At 40.4% G+C, this 21,189-nt stretch overlaps 1 protein-coding gene across 1 annotated transcript in view; it reads left to right on the forward strand.

Moving 5' to 3' along the window:
• pkp3 (plakophilin 3) overlaps window positions 1-21,189 on the forward strand; it is a 45,599-nt gene that overhangs the window by 11,152 nt on the left and 13,258 nt on the right. Inside the window, exon 2 of the mRNA XM_004913399.4 lies at window positions 1,240-1,429. Coding sequence (XP_004913456.1) covers window positions 1,240-1,429 — 190 coding nt within the window. The remainder of the gene's footprint in view (window positions 1-1,239; window positions 1,430-21,189) is intronic.

A 21,189-nucleotide genomic window follows, 5' to 3' on the forward strand; every position in this document is an offset into this window, starting at 1 on the left:
CATTCTAGCCGGTGGGATAGCATTACGGGGAGGTTAGTCACCTCCGACGGAGATTTGTCGACTAATCTGCCCGTGTGTCACGGTGCTTAACCCAGCCATATATGGGTTTATAAAAGCTACTGAGCCCCATCAGACTGATTCAGCAGCTTATTGTTCTGTGTATTGGGGGTCTCCCAACAGCCACCAGACCAATACCTGTCTAAAAATGAGACCTTGCAGGTTAATTTCAAGAGACATTACATTCTAATTAATGCAGGAACTTTGGGGGCAGCTGATGATCCTTTGTGAGGGGTTTATCTGGGGTCTGTACCAGACCCTGCAACTGTGTGACAGTTTCATTCCCTCTTTATAGAAAATCTTATTTCCAAAATAGAGAGGGGTCCTTAAAGGCGTTTGCTGTGGGGCCCAGTAACCTGTAGCTGTGCCTGTGTGCATAGAGCTGGGAGGCAGGCTAGGGAATAAGCTTGAGGTGATGGGGCCTTGGCGTGGTGCCAACAGTTAGGGGCTGACTGAAAGGGAAGGGGGAGGAAGATTCCTCAGTGTCAATGAGAGGGGGATGTAACATTCCTGCATGGGAGACAAAGAGTCTTGGGAGTTGGGTGTGAAAAGCGGAAAGAGAGCAGAACAACAAGGGGTTTGTGAGGGGAGACAAGCAAATGCTGTGAGGGCACCGGAAGGTGTGAGGGGGTTTTATTCTAAGAGCGAAAACAGGTGTGAAAGTTTTAGGGCAAAGAAACCGGAAGCTGCGAGAAATCAGCAGCAAAGAGACTCAGGGAAAGTATTAAATGACCGGGAGAGACCGAGCCATTTCACAGACAGGTGACAGCTACAGCACTGACAGGAAAGTGCGGGGAGTAGGGGGCGGAGCAAAGAAAGGGCAGGGGACAGGTAAGCGGATGAGGTAATAGAAAGGCGGGGCATGGTGGCCCAGACAGACCGTGGGGGGGCGGATAGAGTGCAGTGACAGGTAGTGAGAGAGTGCAAAGCTCAGAGACAAGGAAGGGAGAGACACCTGCACTGGCCACAGAACAGGACACACTGAAGGAATACACTCTACAGCCGACTACATTCATGCCTAGGGGGGGAAAGTGGCAGCTATAGAGTGTGTAAGAGGTGCGCAACAAGCCAGCGCAACCCGGGGGGAAGGAGCCATTCAGGGACAGTGAGAGAGCGGGGTTTGGCCCCGTACTACAGCCTTTAGCCATGCAGGAAAGTCACTTTCTTATGTCGGCCCTGCAGCCGCGCAATGATATCACCTCGCTGGCTCTCCCCACCGATTCCCAACTGGACCGCCGGCTGCGCGACGAGAGCCTGGTGCAGCGCAATGCGAGGGTACAGGAGCAGGTACGGGCCAAACTCATGCAAAAGACGCACACGGCTCCTCGGGTGAGCAGCAACAGCAACAGCTACTCCGTCTCCAGCTATGGAGGTAAGTGACCCTCGCCTGCTGGAAATGTTAGGGCTTCTCCACCCAAAAGCTGCCTAAAGTTGCCTAAATTACATTTTCTTTTATGATAAAAAAAAAAACAGATTTTGGGTGGAGTTTCCCTTTATGTTTGAATTACTATCACACATGGGAACCTTTCCTTTCTCTTCTTCCTCTTCTTCCTCTCTGCAATGTGTACTTGTGCTGGCAGTTATATTACACATTACAGGTATGGGATCCCTTATCTGGAAACCCCTTATCCAGAAAGCTCAGAATTACGGAAAGCCTGTCTCCCATAGACTCCATTTTCATCAAATAATTCAGAATTTTAAAACTGATTTCCTTTTGATCTGTAGTAATAAAACAGTGCCTTGTAATTGGTCCCAACTAAGATATAAATAAACATTATTGGATACAAAACAATCCTGTTGGGTTAAATTAATGTTTTATTGATTTTTTTAGTAGACTTAAGTTATGGAGATCCATATTACGTAAAGACCCCATATCCAAAATACCCTTGGTCCTGAGCATTCTCGATAATGAGTCCTATACCTGTACCTAGAATTAACAGTCTCCTTGATGTTATCAGACCTTTCTCCTTACTTACTCTTGTGCTAAACACAAAAACCCATTCATGTGAAGCAGGGAGGGTGTGCCAACTGGGCAGGCCTACCACACCTTAGATACAGGAGTGCCATCAAAAATGCCTGCTGTTGGGTAAAGCACTGAAAGTATATTACTGTAGCATGGATTCTTCATGGTGTCTGTTATAAATGATGATGATTGGACTTGTTCATCAGCAGCCAATGGTTCAACCCAGTTAAAGTAGACTTTTTTCTTTTGTTGGTTTCACTTGTATTAAAAGTGGGAGTCCCCATATCTGATTCTATTGTCACACTGTCACACACACAGACACCTGTGCGTATAGGAGCACACCTAGTGTGCTTTGCTCCTGTAAATAATGAATGTATTAGTGTCCTGGTCCTGCAGTTTCAGCACTCCTTATTATGCACAGCCGGGGATAATCACTTGCTTCTTTTATTAGTCTAATTTGCTCATTTTCCTCTGGGAAGGGATAGCCTTTACCTCTTGTGAGAGATCAAAGTGCTTTGGAACACAATGTCTAACCATGTGAAAAACTGCTGAAACTGAAATAGGGTTAAATCCCAAATCTGGTTGCTTTTTTCTTATTGAAACTGACTGTGCCGTTTAGTTGTTTGTTTATAAGTCCATTAAGTGGCATGGCAGGACTTTGAAAAGGTAAGGGCTCTGGCACACGGGGGAGATTAGTCGCCCGCGATTAACTCCCTGTTCGCGGGCGACTAATCTCCCCGAGTTGCCTACCCCTGCCATCCCACCGGCGAACATGTAAGTCGCCGGCGGGATGGCAGACGCGGCGGCGCGATTTCGTGCAAATCGCCGAAAAAGACTAGCGAGTCTTTTTCGGCGATTCCCTGAAATTGCCCCGCCGCGTCTGCCATCCCGCCGGCGACTTACATGTTCGCCGGTGGGATGGCAGGGGTAGGCAACTCGGGGAGATTAGTCGCCCGCTTAATCGCGGGCGACTAATCTCCCCCATGTGCCAGAGCCCTAAGGGGTCTTGGCAGATTAGAAAAGCAAGGGCCTTGAAGTTATCTAGTAATTTTTAATATAAAATAATATGCCCTTTGTAAGATTTTTTAAGGGTGAAGACACACTGAGCTACTAGTAGCAGCTACTTTTTCATGGCTACTAAACTCCAGAAAATAACCTGCCATAGACAATACTGAGAATTACCTCTGCTAAAACACACAGAGACAGTTATTAGTAAAGGATCAGCATTGTCTATTTTAGTAGCCACGACAAGTAGCTATTACTAGTAGCTCAGTGTGTCTTCACCCTAAGGGCTCTGGCACACGGGGAGATTAGTCGCCCAGAAAATGTAAATCGCCGGTGGGATGGCATACGCGGCGGCGCAATTTCAGTGAAATCGCGGAAGTTGCCTCGAGAGGGCGACTAATCTCCCCATGTGCCAGAGCCCTTAGACTACCTTAATGCTGGGTTGCATAACAATCAGTGCAGCTGTTAGAATGACTCTTGACAATATTTGTTACTAATCACAAGAAGGGTAATGCCAGTATTCTCCTTTAAGTGAATGAAACTGTAGTGTGTACAGCAACAGTATGGCTGAAGGCAGTCTACTTTACGTAGCATACCTAACATGGCACTTTAATTTCTGGGCAGTCCTGCATGGTGTAATTAGGTAGACTAAGGTTAAAAAAGGGTATATTTTAGTCAACAGAACAGTGGCCCCGTAGGATAGGAGGAATGTGGCCATTACAAATACAGGAAAAACAAGTTAGTTGGATTTCAAGGCTTTCAGCACCAAAGAGAAACTAGAGAGTCACACGTGCAATACACACATAAGACTAATGTAAACGTACATTTCAACTTTCTACTTTAAACAGAGAGACATGTGTTACAGAGTCATGTTGAACTCCAGTTTGGGGCACACTAGGTTATGTGCCTTTGAGTTTTTTTCCCCAGTTTGTCCCTATCCTATCATTGGCCATGTGGGAATATTGTGCCTTCACACAGCAAAACCATGAAGGTTGAAGAACATGCCCTATGTTATATTTGATAAGTCCTTAAAGAACAATACCAAAATATCTTTAAAGAGGAAAACTTGTACTCCTCAGGTCAGAGCAAAAGAAAATATTCTTTGCGCCCAGGGCACTATTAGGCCCCGGCCTAGGAAAATTACCATTAATCCTTTCTTATTCTCTTCATAGGTCTATACAACATAGATATCATTTAGCATTTACTACTAGGCCCAGACCTGCAATAAGTGGGTTTTGGCAAATGCCAGAGGGGCTGGTGTAAGACACCATAGACAGTCACTATTTATTGGGCTGGGGGGGAGGCAGTTTGGACCTATTTTGAATCCCAGTCTGGGTCTGCTTACTACATCTAATGTTTGTAAGGTTGGGCCCTCCATATCACTTTTGTTAGTGAGCCCGAATGGGTTGGCAGGTCCCAACAGACCAGTTCAGAGCTTATTGTTGAGAGACTGCTATACTTTACTGCTGTGGAATAAAATTACAGCCTTCTTGGGAATTACCAATATGAAAGGCTGTTAACTAATCCTCATTGTTGGCAGCAGAGAGGGATTCGGATAAGAAAAGAAACGCTTCGGGAAAGCACCCAAAACTTACCTATATGCTGTTGCCTTTAAATGTGGGACATTGTCAAATATACAAATTCATAGTAATTATCTCTTCAAGGCAAATTTATGCCATGCCATGTGAGGATATGTAGATAATTTCTTATTGATGGGTGTATATGGGTGTATTTCTTACATATCTTACAAGTGTTAGTTGTATCACAAAGTGTGATATGATGATCACATATTACAGACATGGCAACAATGTATTATACAATGCTCTGTGCTCTAGTCCCTAGTCCCTGCCCAGTTGACACAAAAGATTTTTGTTAACTGAACTCTGTACAGATCTTTTAGGATTTCCTACACGCTTACTGTGCTTCGGGAGACATCACAGAGCTGTATAAGTTTTATTCACATTCCTTTCTCAGCAAGCCTTTCAGGCCTAGTCTTGCAAGACTAATAATGCATTTCTATACTAGGTGGCAAGGTTTAACATTGTAATAAACTGTTTCATAGCTAGGGGCTTTGGATCAGGGAGTGGTTGCAGCATGTGGCATGACGTGGGTTAGAATACACCGACAGCACAATGAAAGGCAGCCGGGGGATTTAAACCCTCATCATTTTCAGTTCTCCTACAGAGACTGGGATTCTAATGCTGATTCAGTGGCTGTTTTTTTTTTCGTAAGGATCCTGACATGACCGTGCAATTACCCACCCTCCCTTCAAACAGAAAAACAGTTGGCCTTCTGATGTTATTGGGACCCTCTAATGTACTAATATCAGTGGTAGGGCTTCCCCTAATTTAGGTGACAATAAAACCTTCTGAACAGGACATTGATGGCAGTACCTTCTGTCATTATTATTAGAAACCTTTTGAAGTAGAATACTTCTAGGCATGTACTATGCTTTTGTTCTGACTTGCTCTGTTTAGATTTATGTGATGTCTTATTGTATTTATTACATCATGTATTGATACTGATGTAATAATGCTAAGGAGAGGCGGAAATTAATCTTGACTAACTTATGAATAGTTTTATGTGTCATTGTTTTATATTGGGTAATACTGACCCTGTATAATGTATACAGTATAGTGATGTAAGTAATAATTTACAGGTATTGCAAGAAGCTTGAGGGTGAGTTTTCAAGCTAGTTAAACTGGTGGGCAGGTGTAAACTTTTGGGGCATAATATGAAGTTCTGGATAGGCATGAAATGCATTAGGTTGAATATTTGGGGTCAGTCTTATTTTAATTAAAACATATTATGGAATAATATTTATTATGGTTTAATACTCTAAGTATTTCCTTACCTGACTGCGAGTATAATGCTGAAATCCTCATTCTGGCAAATTCCCTAAGACATTTACACACATTTTGGGAAAATCTACAGCAACTGGCTGTACCTCCAAAAATCCAGTGCAGCTTGAAAGCCCCCCACCCTAGTTACTGCAACTGAGCTTGCTCGGTCAGCTGTGGCCTTATGTCTTGCTGGGTTGGCCAGTAAACCCAACCAGAGACAATACACGCACATAAAGAATATATTAGGTCTAAGAACTGCAATTGGCAGCATGATGAATATCTTTAAAAGTTTTTGTTGTATTAACAGTTTGTAATTAAGAGATTTTATGAACTCCTAAATAGTTTTAATACTGGAACATCACCCATCTTAATCACCTGCTAACATTATGGTGTAAGCACTGCTAGAAATGGTCCACCCTGGTACTAATTTAGGTATTCAGTCTGCAAATATTCAGGAAGAGGGAATTACCCTGACAAAGCAGTGTGACTGGATTAGTATTCAATATGAGGAAAATTTGCTTGTGCTTACAAATCTATTACAATGATTAGTTACCTGGCTAATGCTCTTATTGGCATATTTATGTCAATGCCCTCCAACCACATATGTCCACATTTTAGGATTTAATTCTCCTTTTAAAGGAAAATTCTACCCCCAGAATGAATACGTAACCAACAGATTTATATTTATATTAAGTGATCTAGAATCTCGCCAAACTGGGATATATATCCCTTGACCTACCATTAGTGATGGGCTATGTACTCCCTCAGAGATCACCTAACAGGAAATAATGCAGCTTTGATTGTAACAGAAAGAAGTGAGGAAGCAAAAGGCAGAACTCTGTCTATTAATTGGCTGATGGGGCCTAGCATGTATGTGTGCCTTGGCTTGTTTGTGTACTCTGGGAATCCTATGATCCCAGGGGGCGGCCCTTAATTCTTAAAATGGCAATTTTCTGTTTAGGAGTACCCAATAGCACATACTGCTAAAAAAGTATATTTTTCTGAAAATGGTTATTTAGATGAAGCAGGCTTATATTGTCCAGTTATATATGAGCTGGTTTATGCAATATATTTTAATAGAGACCTACATTGTTTTGGGGTATATAGGTTTCCTTTAAGGGGGCTGCTGACTTTTTAGACAGCAACACAGTGCAGTTTACCACTCCTTACCTGTATCTGCTAGGCATGTAAATTAATGTACTGCTGACATGTGTCTGGCTACACTGTGCTGTATTCTGCAGGCTCAGTCTTGTTCTTCGGATCATCGAGATACTTATTATTATTATTATTGCAGAAGCATGTAGTGAGGCAAGTATTCCTGTGCTACATTTTTGTTAAAGTTCATGGCCATTTTGTTGCTGTTTGACAGCGGAGAAAAGACAGTGAGGGTCATTTATAAACACTGGGCAAATTTGCACCAGGGCAGTAACCCATAGCAACCTATCAGTGATTAGCTTTTTCCAGCCAGCTGCAAATTGAAAAATTAAAATAAACATATGGCTGGTTGCCATGGGTTACTGCCCAGGTGCAAATTTGGCCAGTGTTTATAAATGACTCCCACTGCGTATAACCCCCAACAGCTAATCCCAGCTACCTGACCTCATCTCTTCAATTGTTTCCTGGCTATGTTACTTACAGTATGCCTTACAATAATTTGGCTAGGAGATATAAACAGAGGAGTTTGGATGCAGTGATGAGTTTTGGATGCTGTGTGTGAAGGGATGTACATAGTTGGTGGGCACTGGCACAGTGGGATCCTCACCTGATTTTCACACTAACCTGTTAAATAGGCAGTTGTTGGTTGGACCACCTTCTTTTTGGCCTCCAAAAAGTTGCTTTGGTCTGAAATGTCCAAGACCGTAGACAATATCAGCCACTGAATGGCCAGCTTAGAGATTTTTTTTATCAGCATGAGCACCAAGTGCCTGTTTGGAAATTTTTCAAATAAGTAAATGCCACATCTTTTAAGTATATGCTTATGATATTAAGCATTTCATCACACTGGCAAAGGATGAACCTGGGCACCTCAGCAGTGGGAAGCACCCAGAGAATATATTTTTACCATTTCATTGCCCTCCCATTAGCATATGCATTTAATTCTGTGTTTGCTGACTTGATTGATTTTGATCAGACTTGATTCAAGGTGTCCATACACGGACCGATAAAAGCTGTTGACTTGGTCTTTCCAAAATTTTGTTGATGATGGAATCTGATGTTGGTGAGGTGACCCGCCAATGGTCGCAGAAAAGATTGTAATTGTAACATGTATGGCCATGTTACAATTACAATGTATGTAATTGTATGTGGCCACCTTAACTGGATCACACAAAGTCTTATCTATGGGATTGGATAGAATTTATCAGATCTGTTGTGATTTCTGAGATATTGCAGCTTCTTGCAAATGTAGTTTAATATATATGTATGCCTGTAAAAAGTTACTTTGTAACCTTAGCTAGGGCTGGATTTGTGGTAAGGCCACAAAGGCTCAGGACTAAGAGTTACAAAGTGTGGTGGTTGGGGTGTAATCAACAAGTCATAATTTGTTCATTTGGTACATGTGGGAGGCAAGGTTTGTGCCACGGTGATGGGGACACCACAACAGATTGGCCCAGAGTTGCAGAAATGATAAATCTGCCTCTGGCTTTTGTTCTGAATTTCAAAGCACAGCAAGCTGTTTGGCAATGAGTATGATCTAATCACTCATCAAGTAGCATTAGACGTCTAATCAAATTGTGAGGGGCTTATGTGTTCTTGCAGGGGTGTCCCCCCCGTCATACGGTGACTCATTATATAGAGTGATGAATGTGTGTGGGAAGAGCACATATCTTTTTGCTAAGGTAGGCATTCTGTAGATGTGGCTCCCCTGGACACCTCACCTGTACAACATGCGCTGATTCAGGGAGGGTGTGGTGCTTTTACACACTAAGATTACCTTTGCCTGGGTGGAGAAGCCATTTCCTGGATGTCGCTTCCCAGCTTTACACACAAGGGGCGTGCCTGTTCCTACTCCGCGCCTCACACAATGAATACCTCAGGCTGACTAGCTTTTATCAAGTTTTTCTTTGTTTGGCTCCATCATAATGGCTCATTCCTTATGTAACTCATTTTCTAAGTGTTATTTATCCCCATCAGTTGAGCACAATGCCAGGCTTTCTTTCCCAGACTGGATCCCTCTCCATCGCATTTCCCTCCCTTCCTGAGAGCCCACCTTGCTATGTTTGCTTTTCTCTCATGCACTCTCTCTCTCTCTCTCTCTCTCTCTAACCCTCCCCCCTCCTTTCTCTCTGCCTCTGTCTCTCCTCTATCCCTCTTCCTCTGTCCTCGGCCTCCCTTTCCCCTTCTCCACAAATCATTCACTTCTTATCTGGATTCTGGCTTTGAATTTGTCCACTGGGAAACTCCCCCATGAATAGAGGCAAAGTCTGAGGCACAGCTGTGTGTGGGCGTGTTTGGGTGTGTGTGCCTGCAGGTTGCTATGGGATATGTGCATGTCCCTGTGTGTGTGTCTGCCTCTATTAATATGTGTGTAAAACTTTTCTTCCCTTTGATGATTTGCAATTTTTTCTTTTTTTAAATATGATTTAGCCCATAATGTGTTTTATAGAGATCTCGATATACATTTTATTGCAATTCTATAAGATTTTGTATGTTTGGTTCTAAAATAATGAGCCGGTAGTATTTTGCATATGAAGAAGAAAGGATGTAGGGTCTCATTCCAGAACAAGTTCCACATTTATTTCTGTAGAATTTGCAAACACCTATTACAGAGACACTGACTAAACCCATGCTATTAAGGTGATAATGAACGACTTACATTTATGAGACTTATTTCATGTCACTATTTAGTGTCAGTCAGGTTTAGAAAAAATAATCCAAGGCTGGGTGTCGTTATGACATTATCACCCTAACGATATGTTGACATTGCATTAATTAGAGTAATTGAAATTATGTCATCTATAATGGAATGGCTTGGCCATGGTATGCCCTTATTATTAACCTATATTCATTAATCTAGGCATCGTAATAACCTGTTAATTGCACCGAAAATTTAATTGCATAACTCGTGCCTTACTTAAGGGACCATTTTTAAAAAAAAAAATACAGGAATGGTATCCCTAATCCAGAAACCCGATATCCAGAAAGCTCCGAATTACGGAAAGCCAGCCTCCCATAGACCCCATTTTAATAAAATAATTCAGATTTTTAAAATTGATTTCCTTTTTCTCTGTAAAGATATAATTAATCCTTACTGGATGTAAAATAATCCTTTTGGGACTAATTAATGTTTTATTGATTTCTAAGTAGACTTAAGGTATGAAGATCCAAATTACGCAAAGACCCCTTATCCGAAATACCCTTGGTCCTGAGCATTCTGGATAACAGGTCCTATATCTGTACTAAAAATCAGTCATTTGGCTACAGGACTCCCAAGATGTCTAAAGTCCTGAAATCCATTGGCCATTCCTTTTCTGTTTCTTTTCTGTTAATTTTACCAGTCATGCTGCCTGGAGTGTTTCTTTTTAGCTAAATTTTTGGTAATAGAAATTGCTAAACAAAAAAGGAAGATCTGTAAGTGAAACGAGAGGGAGAAATATAGCTGCTAAAGCATCCTTTTAAGAATGAAATAGTTGGCAGGCAGTATGAGGTTGCTATTGCAATCAGGAACCGTCGTGAAAGAGGACATGTGAAGAATCGTTTGATTTAAAGGCCAAGGCGAAATAAAATCTTGCAGCAAGAAATGGTGAGAATGTAAATGGTGCTGGATTTGTTTACAATTTCTTATGTGGGTGACAACAATGCAGAGGGCACCAATCATCAAATGGTCTGTAAGAGCTGGAACAAGTTGATTTAGTGGGGGTATGACCTGCGGATCTAATAGCATTCGCTATAATGTGCAGCTAAAGCCCTCCCCCTGCTATTGTGTGTATGTGTACTTTTGCCTACAAAAGGGAACTTCAGCTGAAATAAGCTTTTGGTTACACAAAAGCGCCAACTGTCACTGTCGGCATTTTTTCTTCACATCTGGCCAAATAAAGATTTGTGGAAATATATATCTATAAATATATACACATAGAAGGAAAAGGTATCGCACTCACAGGAGTTTGTGAAGTTTCACTTCAGACTTCACTGTTTGTTCTCCTTTGAGAAAGGTCATGTAATGTGACTGAAACGTTGGGAAACTAAAATAAAATAAGTCCTGCGAGTTCGATACTTTTTCCTTCTATTCATGAATTTTTATTAGCACCCAGGCAGTCGATTTGTCTTACACTCGAGTGCTCCTCTTATATATATATATATGTGTATATAATATATATATATATATATATATATATATATATGTGTGTGTGTGTGTGTGTGTGTGTGTGTGTGTGTATATATATATATATATATATATATATATATATATATATATATATATATATATATATATATATATATATATATATATATATATATATATATATATATATATATATATATATATATATATATACCCTGTTTTCCCGAAAATAGGACATCCCCCGAAAGTAAGGCACCCCCCGATTTTTCACCCCCCTCGGAAAATAAGGCATCCCCCAAAAATAAGACACCCCCTAGGGTGATGGAATAAATGTGTCCTGTATTCTTCTTCATGGAAAAATAAGACATTCCCTGAAAATAAGACCTAGTGCATATTTTGGAGCTTAAAAAAATATAAGACAGTGTCTTATTTTCGGGGAAACACGGTATATATATATATATATATGTGTGTGTGTATATATATATATATATATATATATATATATATATATATATATATATATATATATATATATATATTATAGTACAGAGAGTGTCGGCACTCTTAGGCTTTTCTCATTCAGGCAAAAAAAGGTACAAGTTGCTTCAAATTTACATTTGAAGCAACTTGTACCTTTTTTTGGCTGAATGAGAAAAGCCTAAGAGTGCCGACACTCTCTGTACTATATTGATTTATCAAGCTCTGGCACCAAGGTCTAGCAACTTTCTTTAGGAGTGCTCCCCATTCTGGACTATATATATATCAGCCAAGAGGAGCACTCAAATGTGAAGTAAAGTAGCTACCTGGGTGCTGATAAATGTACATATATGGAGAAAAAAAGTATTGCACTCGGAGGACTTTAAAATAAAGTCTTCTTTGATTTTTTATATAGTTTCTCAACATTTCAGTCAGATAGCGTGACGTTTTTCAAGGGAGAGCAAACAAACTGTTAAATTAGGTGGCACTCACCATTGCTTGCATCATTGTTACCCCATTTCTCACACTAAATACATGTACCCTATACTGATTAAGGCAGTGTGGAAGACAGACTGGTAGAGCCTGGTATTATTCGTTATTAGATATTAATTATTTTGTTTTTTAATTCTGTTTTTGTCTTTTGTATCTTTTCTTATGTTTATTTACTCTCCAGTTTGGTATTGTACAGTCTAAGTAGAAAGATGAACCAAAAAACAAAAACAACAATCTGGCTCCATAATTGATCAGTTTGTAGTTGCCAATATGTAGGTTGAGAGCAAGCAAAGCTTATGCAAAATAAGTAGAACCTGTTTGGGAATTAAAAGAAAATCCAAAATAAACATGGCACTTGCCACTACAGGTACACAGGGAACCAAGGTAAGTTTTTGTTGGTTTGAAGGGTGGGGCTAGGGCACACTTGTCCCTCCAGCAATCTTTGAACTCCTAGAATCCCTTAAATGCTGAAGGCCACCAATGAATGCTTGGAGCTTTAGCTTGTGCACAGGAACCCTACATCTTTAATGCTGAATCAGAAATCCAAACTATTTTATATTCACCACAACAATCTCTTTTATATTCTGTTTCAGTATAACCGTAATCTATTACCAACAAAATACATATTATTTAGACAGGGGCAACAAACTTTGCAATAAACCTTTATATACAGAGTTACAAATATTAGGACACAGGATTAGAGTAGCTTCTAACCCATAGAGCTTATAGTCTATGTGGTTAGGTAGTTTGCAGAAACATATAAAAGGGTAATAAGTGTTTCTATTCACAATCATTGGGACATGGCCCATAACTACAGAGACTGATTTAGAAACTGTGTTCCTAGAAATAGGATTTGTGTTTTAGTTTTGAAGTTTTACCTTTTTTTGTTTCTATTTACAATAATTTTTCATTACACATGTTCTTGCAAAGGTCAGCAAGGGGCACACACTCCTTTGGCAACGCTGGAAATTAAATGAAATACCCTAAGGTAAAAATGTACCTGAAGCCTTACCCTATGTCACAGGGCTGCTCTACCTGCTCACATGTCAAACAGTCCTATGATCAATTCAAGCAAGTACCTGTTGATATCCTGTGACACTTATTCCAATCTCCTCCATTTGTTTGGGCAATGCTGTGCATGCTGCCTCTGCACTGGGCTAGCGTTAGCGTTTAGTACCCAAGTGCCTGAGCATCGTCCAAATAAAAAGGCCTTATAAATGTTCTTTATTTTACTTACCTGTTTAAAAGGATTTTTTCTGTTAGTGTTCAGAAAGGCCCTGTAAAACTACTGCTTTATGCCACAGAAAGAGGTGATAGCACTGGGGACATTTTCTTTGCTGGGCTCTAATGGCTGGCAAAGAAGCACCATAAACTCCCATATTCTCTCGTGAAACACCTGACAGTACTGGCACTGTTTATAGCCAAATTTACTTAGTACCATTACTGACTTTACTGTTGGGCATTTCCCATTCAATTGGATAAGATGGCACGGGAAGTTTTGGGTGCCTCTGCATTAGCTGAAATACTCCAGTAGAGAAAACGCCATGTGTGCCATCAGCCCAAACACTAAAGATACAAGTTTGCATGTAAATGTATCTGTGCTTTAGCATGAACATAAGGAATCCACTTTCCATATACCAGCTGAGGAAATTTGAGCGCTCTTGCTTTTATCTTATCTGACTTTCAAGCCAGAAAAAAATGTGAGGAGATACATGACCACTTACTCCCATAATTACATGCACAGTGTGTACATGTAATGCTGGAAACCCATGACTGGGGCCCCCACACACAGCATGCCTCTGCATAGTTTAGGGTGAGAGATCACTGTGCTCCAAATTCCCAACATACGTTTTACATTTTTTTAACACAAACCATCACTTATTCTTTATTTTTTAGTAATCACAAACGGTAAAAGTAGCCCTTGCCAAGGCACTGAAAACCACCTGCAATACCTGACCGCAAACTGTGAAACCTGTGTAATTACAGACTGGAGCCCCAATGTGTAACTACACAGGATTCATGGAGTTAAGCCAGCCTACTCCAAATGTATAGTTTGACCGTCTGCTCAGCCACTTTAACATAACCATATCTACTATTTGGGGAGGTCTCTTATGACCAGTGTAGTGGTTTTGGGGATTTGTTGACAGTCAAATGGTCCTCAAATGGTGGCCATACACGGGCCGATTCCGGTCCCTTAGACCGATTCGTCAGCTAATCGGCCCATGTATGGGCACTAACGACGAGCCTGCCAGACCGATATCTGGCTTGAAATCGTGCAGATATCCGCCGGGCAGGTTAAAAAAATTTAGTCTGATCAACTTTGCCTATACCCGTCGTTATAATTCGATCGTTTGGCCCCCACCTGTAGATGAAGGTGTATGGCCACCTTAAAGTGCACCTATCACCTGAAAATTGCTTCCCCCACTAAAAGTGGGGGCTAATAGAACCTGCACTGCTAGGGAATGGCTTTCCGGCGGCAACAATAGGTGTCTCCGGTGGAAAGCCCTTCGTATTGCATCATTTTCCAAAGTCGCATGGAGTTTGAAATACTGAAGCGATGCAAAGGAATTTCCACCGGCGACTTCTATTGTTGCCAGTGGAAAGCCATTCTGGAGTTGTTAGTTGCCCGCAATAGCAGAGATCTGTTGCGAGTGACTAAATCACTCCCGGGGTTCTTACCCTTAAGGTTTTTTTTCTAGGTGCTATATATCAATACTCTTATGGAGACACCACACCCAAAGTGTCATTACAAGTGACTGGTCTGTTTCAGCAGTGACAGCAGTGACACATTATTAATTAATAATTGCTCTACTCTTGGTTCCTAAATGTTTACCATAAACTATAATTTTATGTTGCATTATGCATTCTGTACAAAATGTTTTTAGTGTCATATACTTTGTTTCCTTAAAGCAGAGGCACAATTAGCTAGGCTGTCTGGTTGTGACTCAGGGATAACATATGTCTGGAATATTTTGTGGTTACATATACTATAGTTATCCCAGTGTTCTTTTGGAAAGTGGGTGGCATTGCATTGAGATATAGGTGTGGAAATACAGGGAATGTGATAGCTAACGTTTGATATGCTTTGTGTTCTTATTCTCTGATATCAGTTATGTGGCAACAGACAGGATGAGTACAGTATAGGTATGGGGTCTGTTTTCTGTTAATGCTTCAGGCCTGAGGTTTTCTGGGTTAGGGACTTCATATAATATGAAGCACCATGTAGAGCATTTATTTAGAAGTTTGAATATGAAAAAAACCAGTACAACTGCCTTACAGGTAGCATGGATCTGTGGCGCATTAGCTAAGTGCAAGGTCAAGTTCTAGCTTAGGTATTTAGGTCCCACACCTGCACTTGTAAAATACATTAAATTTCCCTTTCAGACCTGTGTCATTTTTTCAAAAACCTAGAAAGATCTGGCACCACTACCTCCAACAGCAGCATCCCTTATGTTTAGCTTACGGCGAGTACGCCTGAAATTGTAATAGGAAACCTTGGCAAGTACAGGCAAACGTGAACTCTTACTATGGGTTGTAAACCGTGACATTCTTTGACTTTTTTTCTAATAATTTTCATTGTTTGACCTTTTTTCTTTTGCGTTTTGGAATTTGAACTATCTCTAGCATGTTCTAATATTTCTTTGGTTCAGTGTTCCTGTTTGTTCCTGTGAGTACAGACCTATAGGACAGACATAGAAAAAAAGAAAATAACATTTGTGTTGTCATTCACAGTAACAGATGAAGCTCAGTTTCTACCACATGTGTGTAAATATATCAGTGACGAGGCAGCATCTTAAATTTCAAACACAAAACTGCACAATGAAGTAGTTAAACAGAGAATTGTATCTTTTAGTGGGGAAACCTAGGGTGCAAAGCCAGTATAGAATGATTTATGTCGACATCTGGTGCTTAGGCCAACCAGGAACATGCAGTAGAAGCTTAGTGAATAAGGCAGGGCACCGGATAAAACATTGTTGGACACAACAATGACTGCATACTATGTTGCACTGCTCTGTGTTTTAGGGCCAGATATGGGGAAGGGGTCAACCTAAGGGGCTGAGAGCATGATGTGGTTGGGAAGAGGGTTAGGGGTGTTCTAGGTGGGGTTCCAGCCTATGGATAAGTGCCCTGTGAGGCATGAAATGCGTAAGGCTATTTATGTATAATTGTGTATAAATAACACATTTTGGAATGCTTTTGATGCATAGTAGTATTCTCTACATTGTTTTGGTGGTGATCTGGATGTGCCAGCCTTTCTTTTTGTGAAAATTTGCCCAAAGTTGGCTCCCAATGCTGAAGGTCTGGGGCTTGAGCACCTGGACCCACCGAGGCGTAAGCTGTTAACAGATGAAATTTAAGTTTGTTTGGTTTCCAGTATGGCAGAGGTGAAACCATATTTGTGTGCTAAATAGGGTTGCCACCTCTGCCAACTTTCTAAGCTGGACAGGGGGTGGGGGTCATGTCACAGGGTGTGGAGGAGATGGGACTGTGATGTCATGGGGGCGGGGCTACTACGCGACAATCAGCGATTGCCCGATCGGCGTGTCAAAGCGATTGCCCGGTTTTTCTAATTAGGGAAACTGGGCAGGTGGTTTTGACCTGGACAGTTCTTTCCGAAACCCGGGCTATCCGGGTCAAAACTGAACAGGTGGCAACACTAGTTCTACAATACCTGCGATTAGAGAAATGATTTTAGATTAGTAAACTGGATTTGGTGGGGTTTTTTTGCAAGTCTATTTCACAATCTATGGTGGTTTTGTAAACTGATGCCTTGGTATGGGTACCTAGAATGGCTTGGCATGACAAGATGAATCATTAGATTTTTATGCAGAAACAGTTTTGCATGCAATATATTTGTTTTTTGTTTTTTTTTAATTAAAAAATGTTGAAAAGCCAATGTAAATTTCTGAGCAATTTAATATACACCTTTGCATGGCAGCTTTGGTAATAATATTTACTATAATCTGTAACTTTACTTTCTATTTTAAAGCAAATGAGGTTAGGCTGCTAAAAGAATATATTGGCAATAGAAAAGAGGGGGTAATACAATCAAAGGAAAGAGCATGACAGTGTCACAAAAGAAGACATAAATACGTGGGATACTTGTCTATTGTGCCTTGAGAGATAAGGCAATTTGACTGACACAATTTGACTGACACAGAAAAAGATAGCAGGAATCTGATGGTGACGGAAAACAGAACGCACATAACACGCTACTGTGATTGCATATTTTACAGAATGTAATTTTTGCTTCTAAATGTAACAACTTAAGGGTGTGGTACTATGCAAAGCTTGTTTTCATAGACATATCACAGTGTGCACGCAAATATTTTTGGGACCTATGAAAAATATTTTAATTAAAAATAATGGTGCTAGAAAAATAGTAACAATGTGTCATTTATACAGATCTGAAGGGGAAATGTTTGTATACTGTGGTCATTATAGGCATTGGAGCTTGGGGCTGCATGACACATAGGGGTCCATTCACCAAGGTCCGAATTTTTTCGGCTTAAAATCACGATTAGGAAAAAATTCAAGGAACCACGATAATTTCTGATGTTCTAAAATGTCACGAAAATGCTTTTATCAGTCGTAATTGCCTTCCGAAAGTCACAAATTTTTTGGGTCCGAGCATTCGTAAACGGCACAAAAGCCTTTCTGGCTTTGAAACCTTCAAGCTATGATTTTGGAAGCCTTCCATAGAACTCAATGGCACTTGAGAGATCCAAACTGGTGATACCTCACGATACCAAAGCCTGAATGAATTCCAAAATGCGTAGTCTTTGCGAATGGTATGACTTTTTCATGGAAGTTAATGAAAACCACAATTATGTTCTATAAGTTAGAAAAATTACGAATTTATCTCAAAAATACTTAATCGGGGGTTTAGTAAATGAGCCCCATAATCTTATGTATATATTCTATTTATTGAACATTTTATTGCTTTGCAAACACTACCTATCCCTGTCACACAACAGGAATCAGGAACTTGGCACCTTGATGGTTTTGACTCAAAAATCTGGTTATTGGGCACATCATTAGTTTGACTGTTTGTGAAACATTTATTAAATGCCAATTAGAAAATTCAGATATGATTATTTACTTGGGACTCCCCTATAGAGAGCTGAATGGCTATTGGCTTTGTAGTTCCTACTGTGTGGTGGTGTCTGATGGAGAAAACCGAAAAAATTGTTGGTGGTTCTTGGTGACAATCCACAGTAAGTGCTGTAATCTGCTTTCCTTTATGTACCTTACCAGTAATAAATACAGGGAGCAAGGCAAGTACTTTTTAGTAATTTTGTACTTTTCAGTGAAAGCTGTCATGGGTCATTAATCTTCAAACTGCTCATGCTCTCTCCTATGATGCAACTGTTGTTTTTAGCTCAACAAACACGTAACCAAGGCCTTCTCGGTCTTCCCAGAAACAAAAGAAAGCATAAACTAAAATACTGAAACAGAACATAGTAGTAAAGTAAATACATAATAAATATGAACATACACTTGTACACTACAGGTGCAGTGCTATTGATCAGAGGAAGGAGAAAGCTGTACTAAACCGCTAAGGGTAGTGGGGAGATATGTCACCTATAGTTAAATCTCTGCTACTGTGGACAACAAACCTCCCCAAAATGCTTTACTATTGTCAATAGAAGGAATCGCGGACAGGAAACCACACGTGGCACTTTGTTTTCAAAGTCACCCGAAGTTTCCCGTGGGCGACTTTGGAAAATGACCACCGGCAATGCCTTCCCAATGGCTATCCACTTTATTGCCAATGGGGCATTTTGGATTAACGGAGTCACGTGTGGTAGCCGAGATTTATTGGTCAACCTTAAGTTCTAAAACTGGTCATAACATCTTATTTGGTCAGGATACTAAACTCCTTATGGCTACCCAAGCAGTGGTTCAAACCAGGCTGATTCACTGTAGCATTTGGCCAACAATTGGATCAGTTGGGAGGCCTGTGCAGAACCTTTGACTACATCTACAGTCCAGTGGTCATCTGACCGAGTCTGAATACGTAGGCAAACATAAAAAAGGCATAAACTAAGCTGGTAGTTAAGTGGATGCTGATGTCAAAAAGGAGAAGGTGTGCACTTACAGGTTACACCACTTAATCCCTTGTGGCCTTGGGCAAGTCACTTAATCGACTTTGTAAGCATTTTGGAACATAGGTGCTAATTAGCACAAGTGCAGTTGCCCTTAGCAAACTATCACCATCGCCAGTTAGGTTTGCTCAGTCTACTACAAATTATATGAAGAAAGCAAACATTTAATTGGTTACAACAAGCAACTGCACTGGTGCTCTTTATTGCCTGCTATTGCATATCAGCCCCCGTGTCTCAGTCCCAGGGCCCATTCCTCAGACTAATAGCATTGGCGCCTAGATAGTAGTATACATTTCTGCTAATAATGACCTTGCCTGCACATGTATAGCCTTTAGGATTAATAAAGTAATAATAATGTTCCTTTAGAACATTACTTGGATGGGGACATAACCATGAACTGGCTCCATTCCTACTTTAATTGCTGTTAGCAAAATTGTTTGAAAAATAATTCAAACCCAGTGCAAGTGAATAGAGCAATTCATTTTAGTGTTTGGTTAGAGTTTTTTACTAGTGTCAAATTTAAGGTGGGTGGCGAACAGTCTCTGGGCAAACAAGCCAAGTTCCGGAAAGCCCTTCCATATGTAACTATGTTCATATGTCCTATTTGTTTGTGAGTTTTGAATAATTCAACAAATGCAGCAAGAAGGCATCACTAGCCCTACCCTCCTGCCTCTATAACCTGCTGCTGTGCTTCAGTTCTGACAAACTGGCTTTTTAATACTTTTTAAAGGGGTAATTCACTTTAAATATAGCTTTTAGTATGATGTAGGCATTGATATTTTGAGACAATTGCAATTGGTCTTCATTTTGTTTTTTTTATGGTTTTCAGTTATTTAGCTTTTTGTTCAGCAGCTCTCCAGTTTGGTATTTCAGCAGCGATCTGGTTGCTAGGGTCTTATTTACCTTAGAAACCAGGCAGTGATTGGAATTGAATAGGAGTGGCCTGAATAGAAAGATAAGTAATAAAAAGTATTATTAACATTACAGTTGTCGCCCCAAAGAGCAATCATTTTTGGCTGTTTGGGTCTATGACACCCATTTCAAAGCTGGAAACAAACAGAAGAGGAAGGCAAACATTTCAAAAACTATAAAAATAAATAAATAATGAAATCCAATTGCAAAGGTGCCGGGAATAGGTCATTCTATGACATACTTAAAGGGGAGGTACTTTAGAGATAAGTACACTGTTATATTTATGTCAGGCATATCTCATTATTCCCTTTTTAGCACAAAGGCTCGGTGAAAGCATCCATGGAAATAACTTAGTTGGGAGGCTTTGCTGAACAAGTGAACAGCATTCCTAAGTTGCTTTCTGTCCTTGCTGCAAAAGATATTAGGTGGCATTTATATCTGTTGTAGACATTGCCCTACCCCGTTTTATTTTTTACATTTATTGCCTTTTAAAATCACCCTCATCACATAACCCATATTAAATAACAAAGTATGGCACCCGATTTAAAATTTGGCCTAAAACAATTTGGAGCTCCATAAGAACCCTTCTCCTGCCGCAGTTCCCTGTTAGCTGCCAACTGCCTGCCCACAAGATGGGGATTGGTTGGCATGCCTTTTGGCCAAGTTTTATAAAGGGTGGCTTTAAAGAAACGCCTAATAACGCTGTCGTTACAGGTTTTAACATGGTGCCAACAATAAAGAGAGAGCCTGTTTGAGCTGGGGCATCTGCCTTATTCTGTTTGAGCCAATAACACCTGCAGGCCAGGTAGATTAAACACATTCTTAGCCCCCAAAATGCATGCACACACAGCTGCGTCGATGGATCAAATGAAATATGCGATGGATCAAATGAAATATGCGATGGATCAAATGAACTATGTAGCTTTTGAAAGATATGCTATTATCTCCACCACAAACATGTAAGAACATGGCGGCATGAAAATAATTGATTTAGGCAGGTTATCAAACCCCAGTTTTTTGGCTCTCCCATACACTCCTATTTCCATGTGT

The sequence above is a fragment of the Xenopus tropicalis genome, chromosome 4, assembly GCF_000004195.4.
Source record: "Xenopus tropicalis strain Nigerian chromosome 4, UCB_Xtro_10.0, whole genome shotgun sequence".
NCBI classification, from domain to species: Eukaryota; Metazoa; Chordata; class Amphibia; order Anura; family Pipidae; genus Xenopus; species Xenopus tropicalis.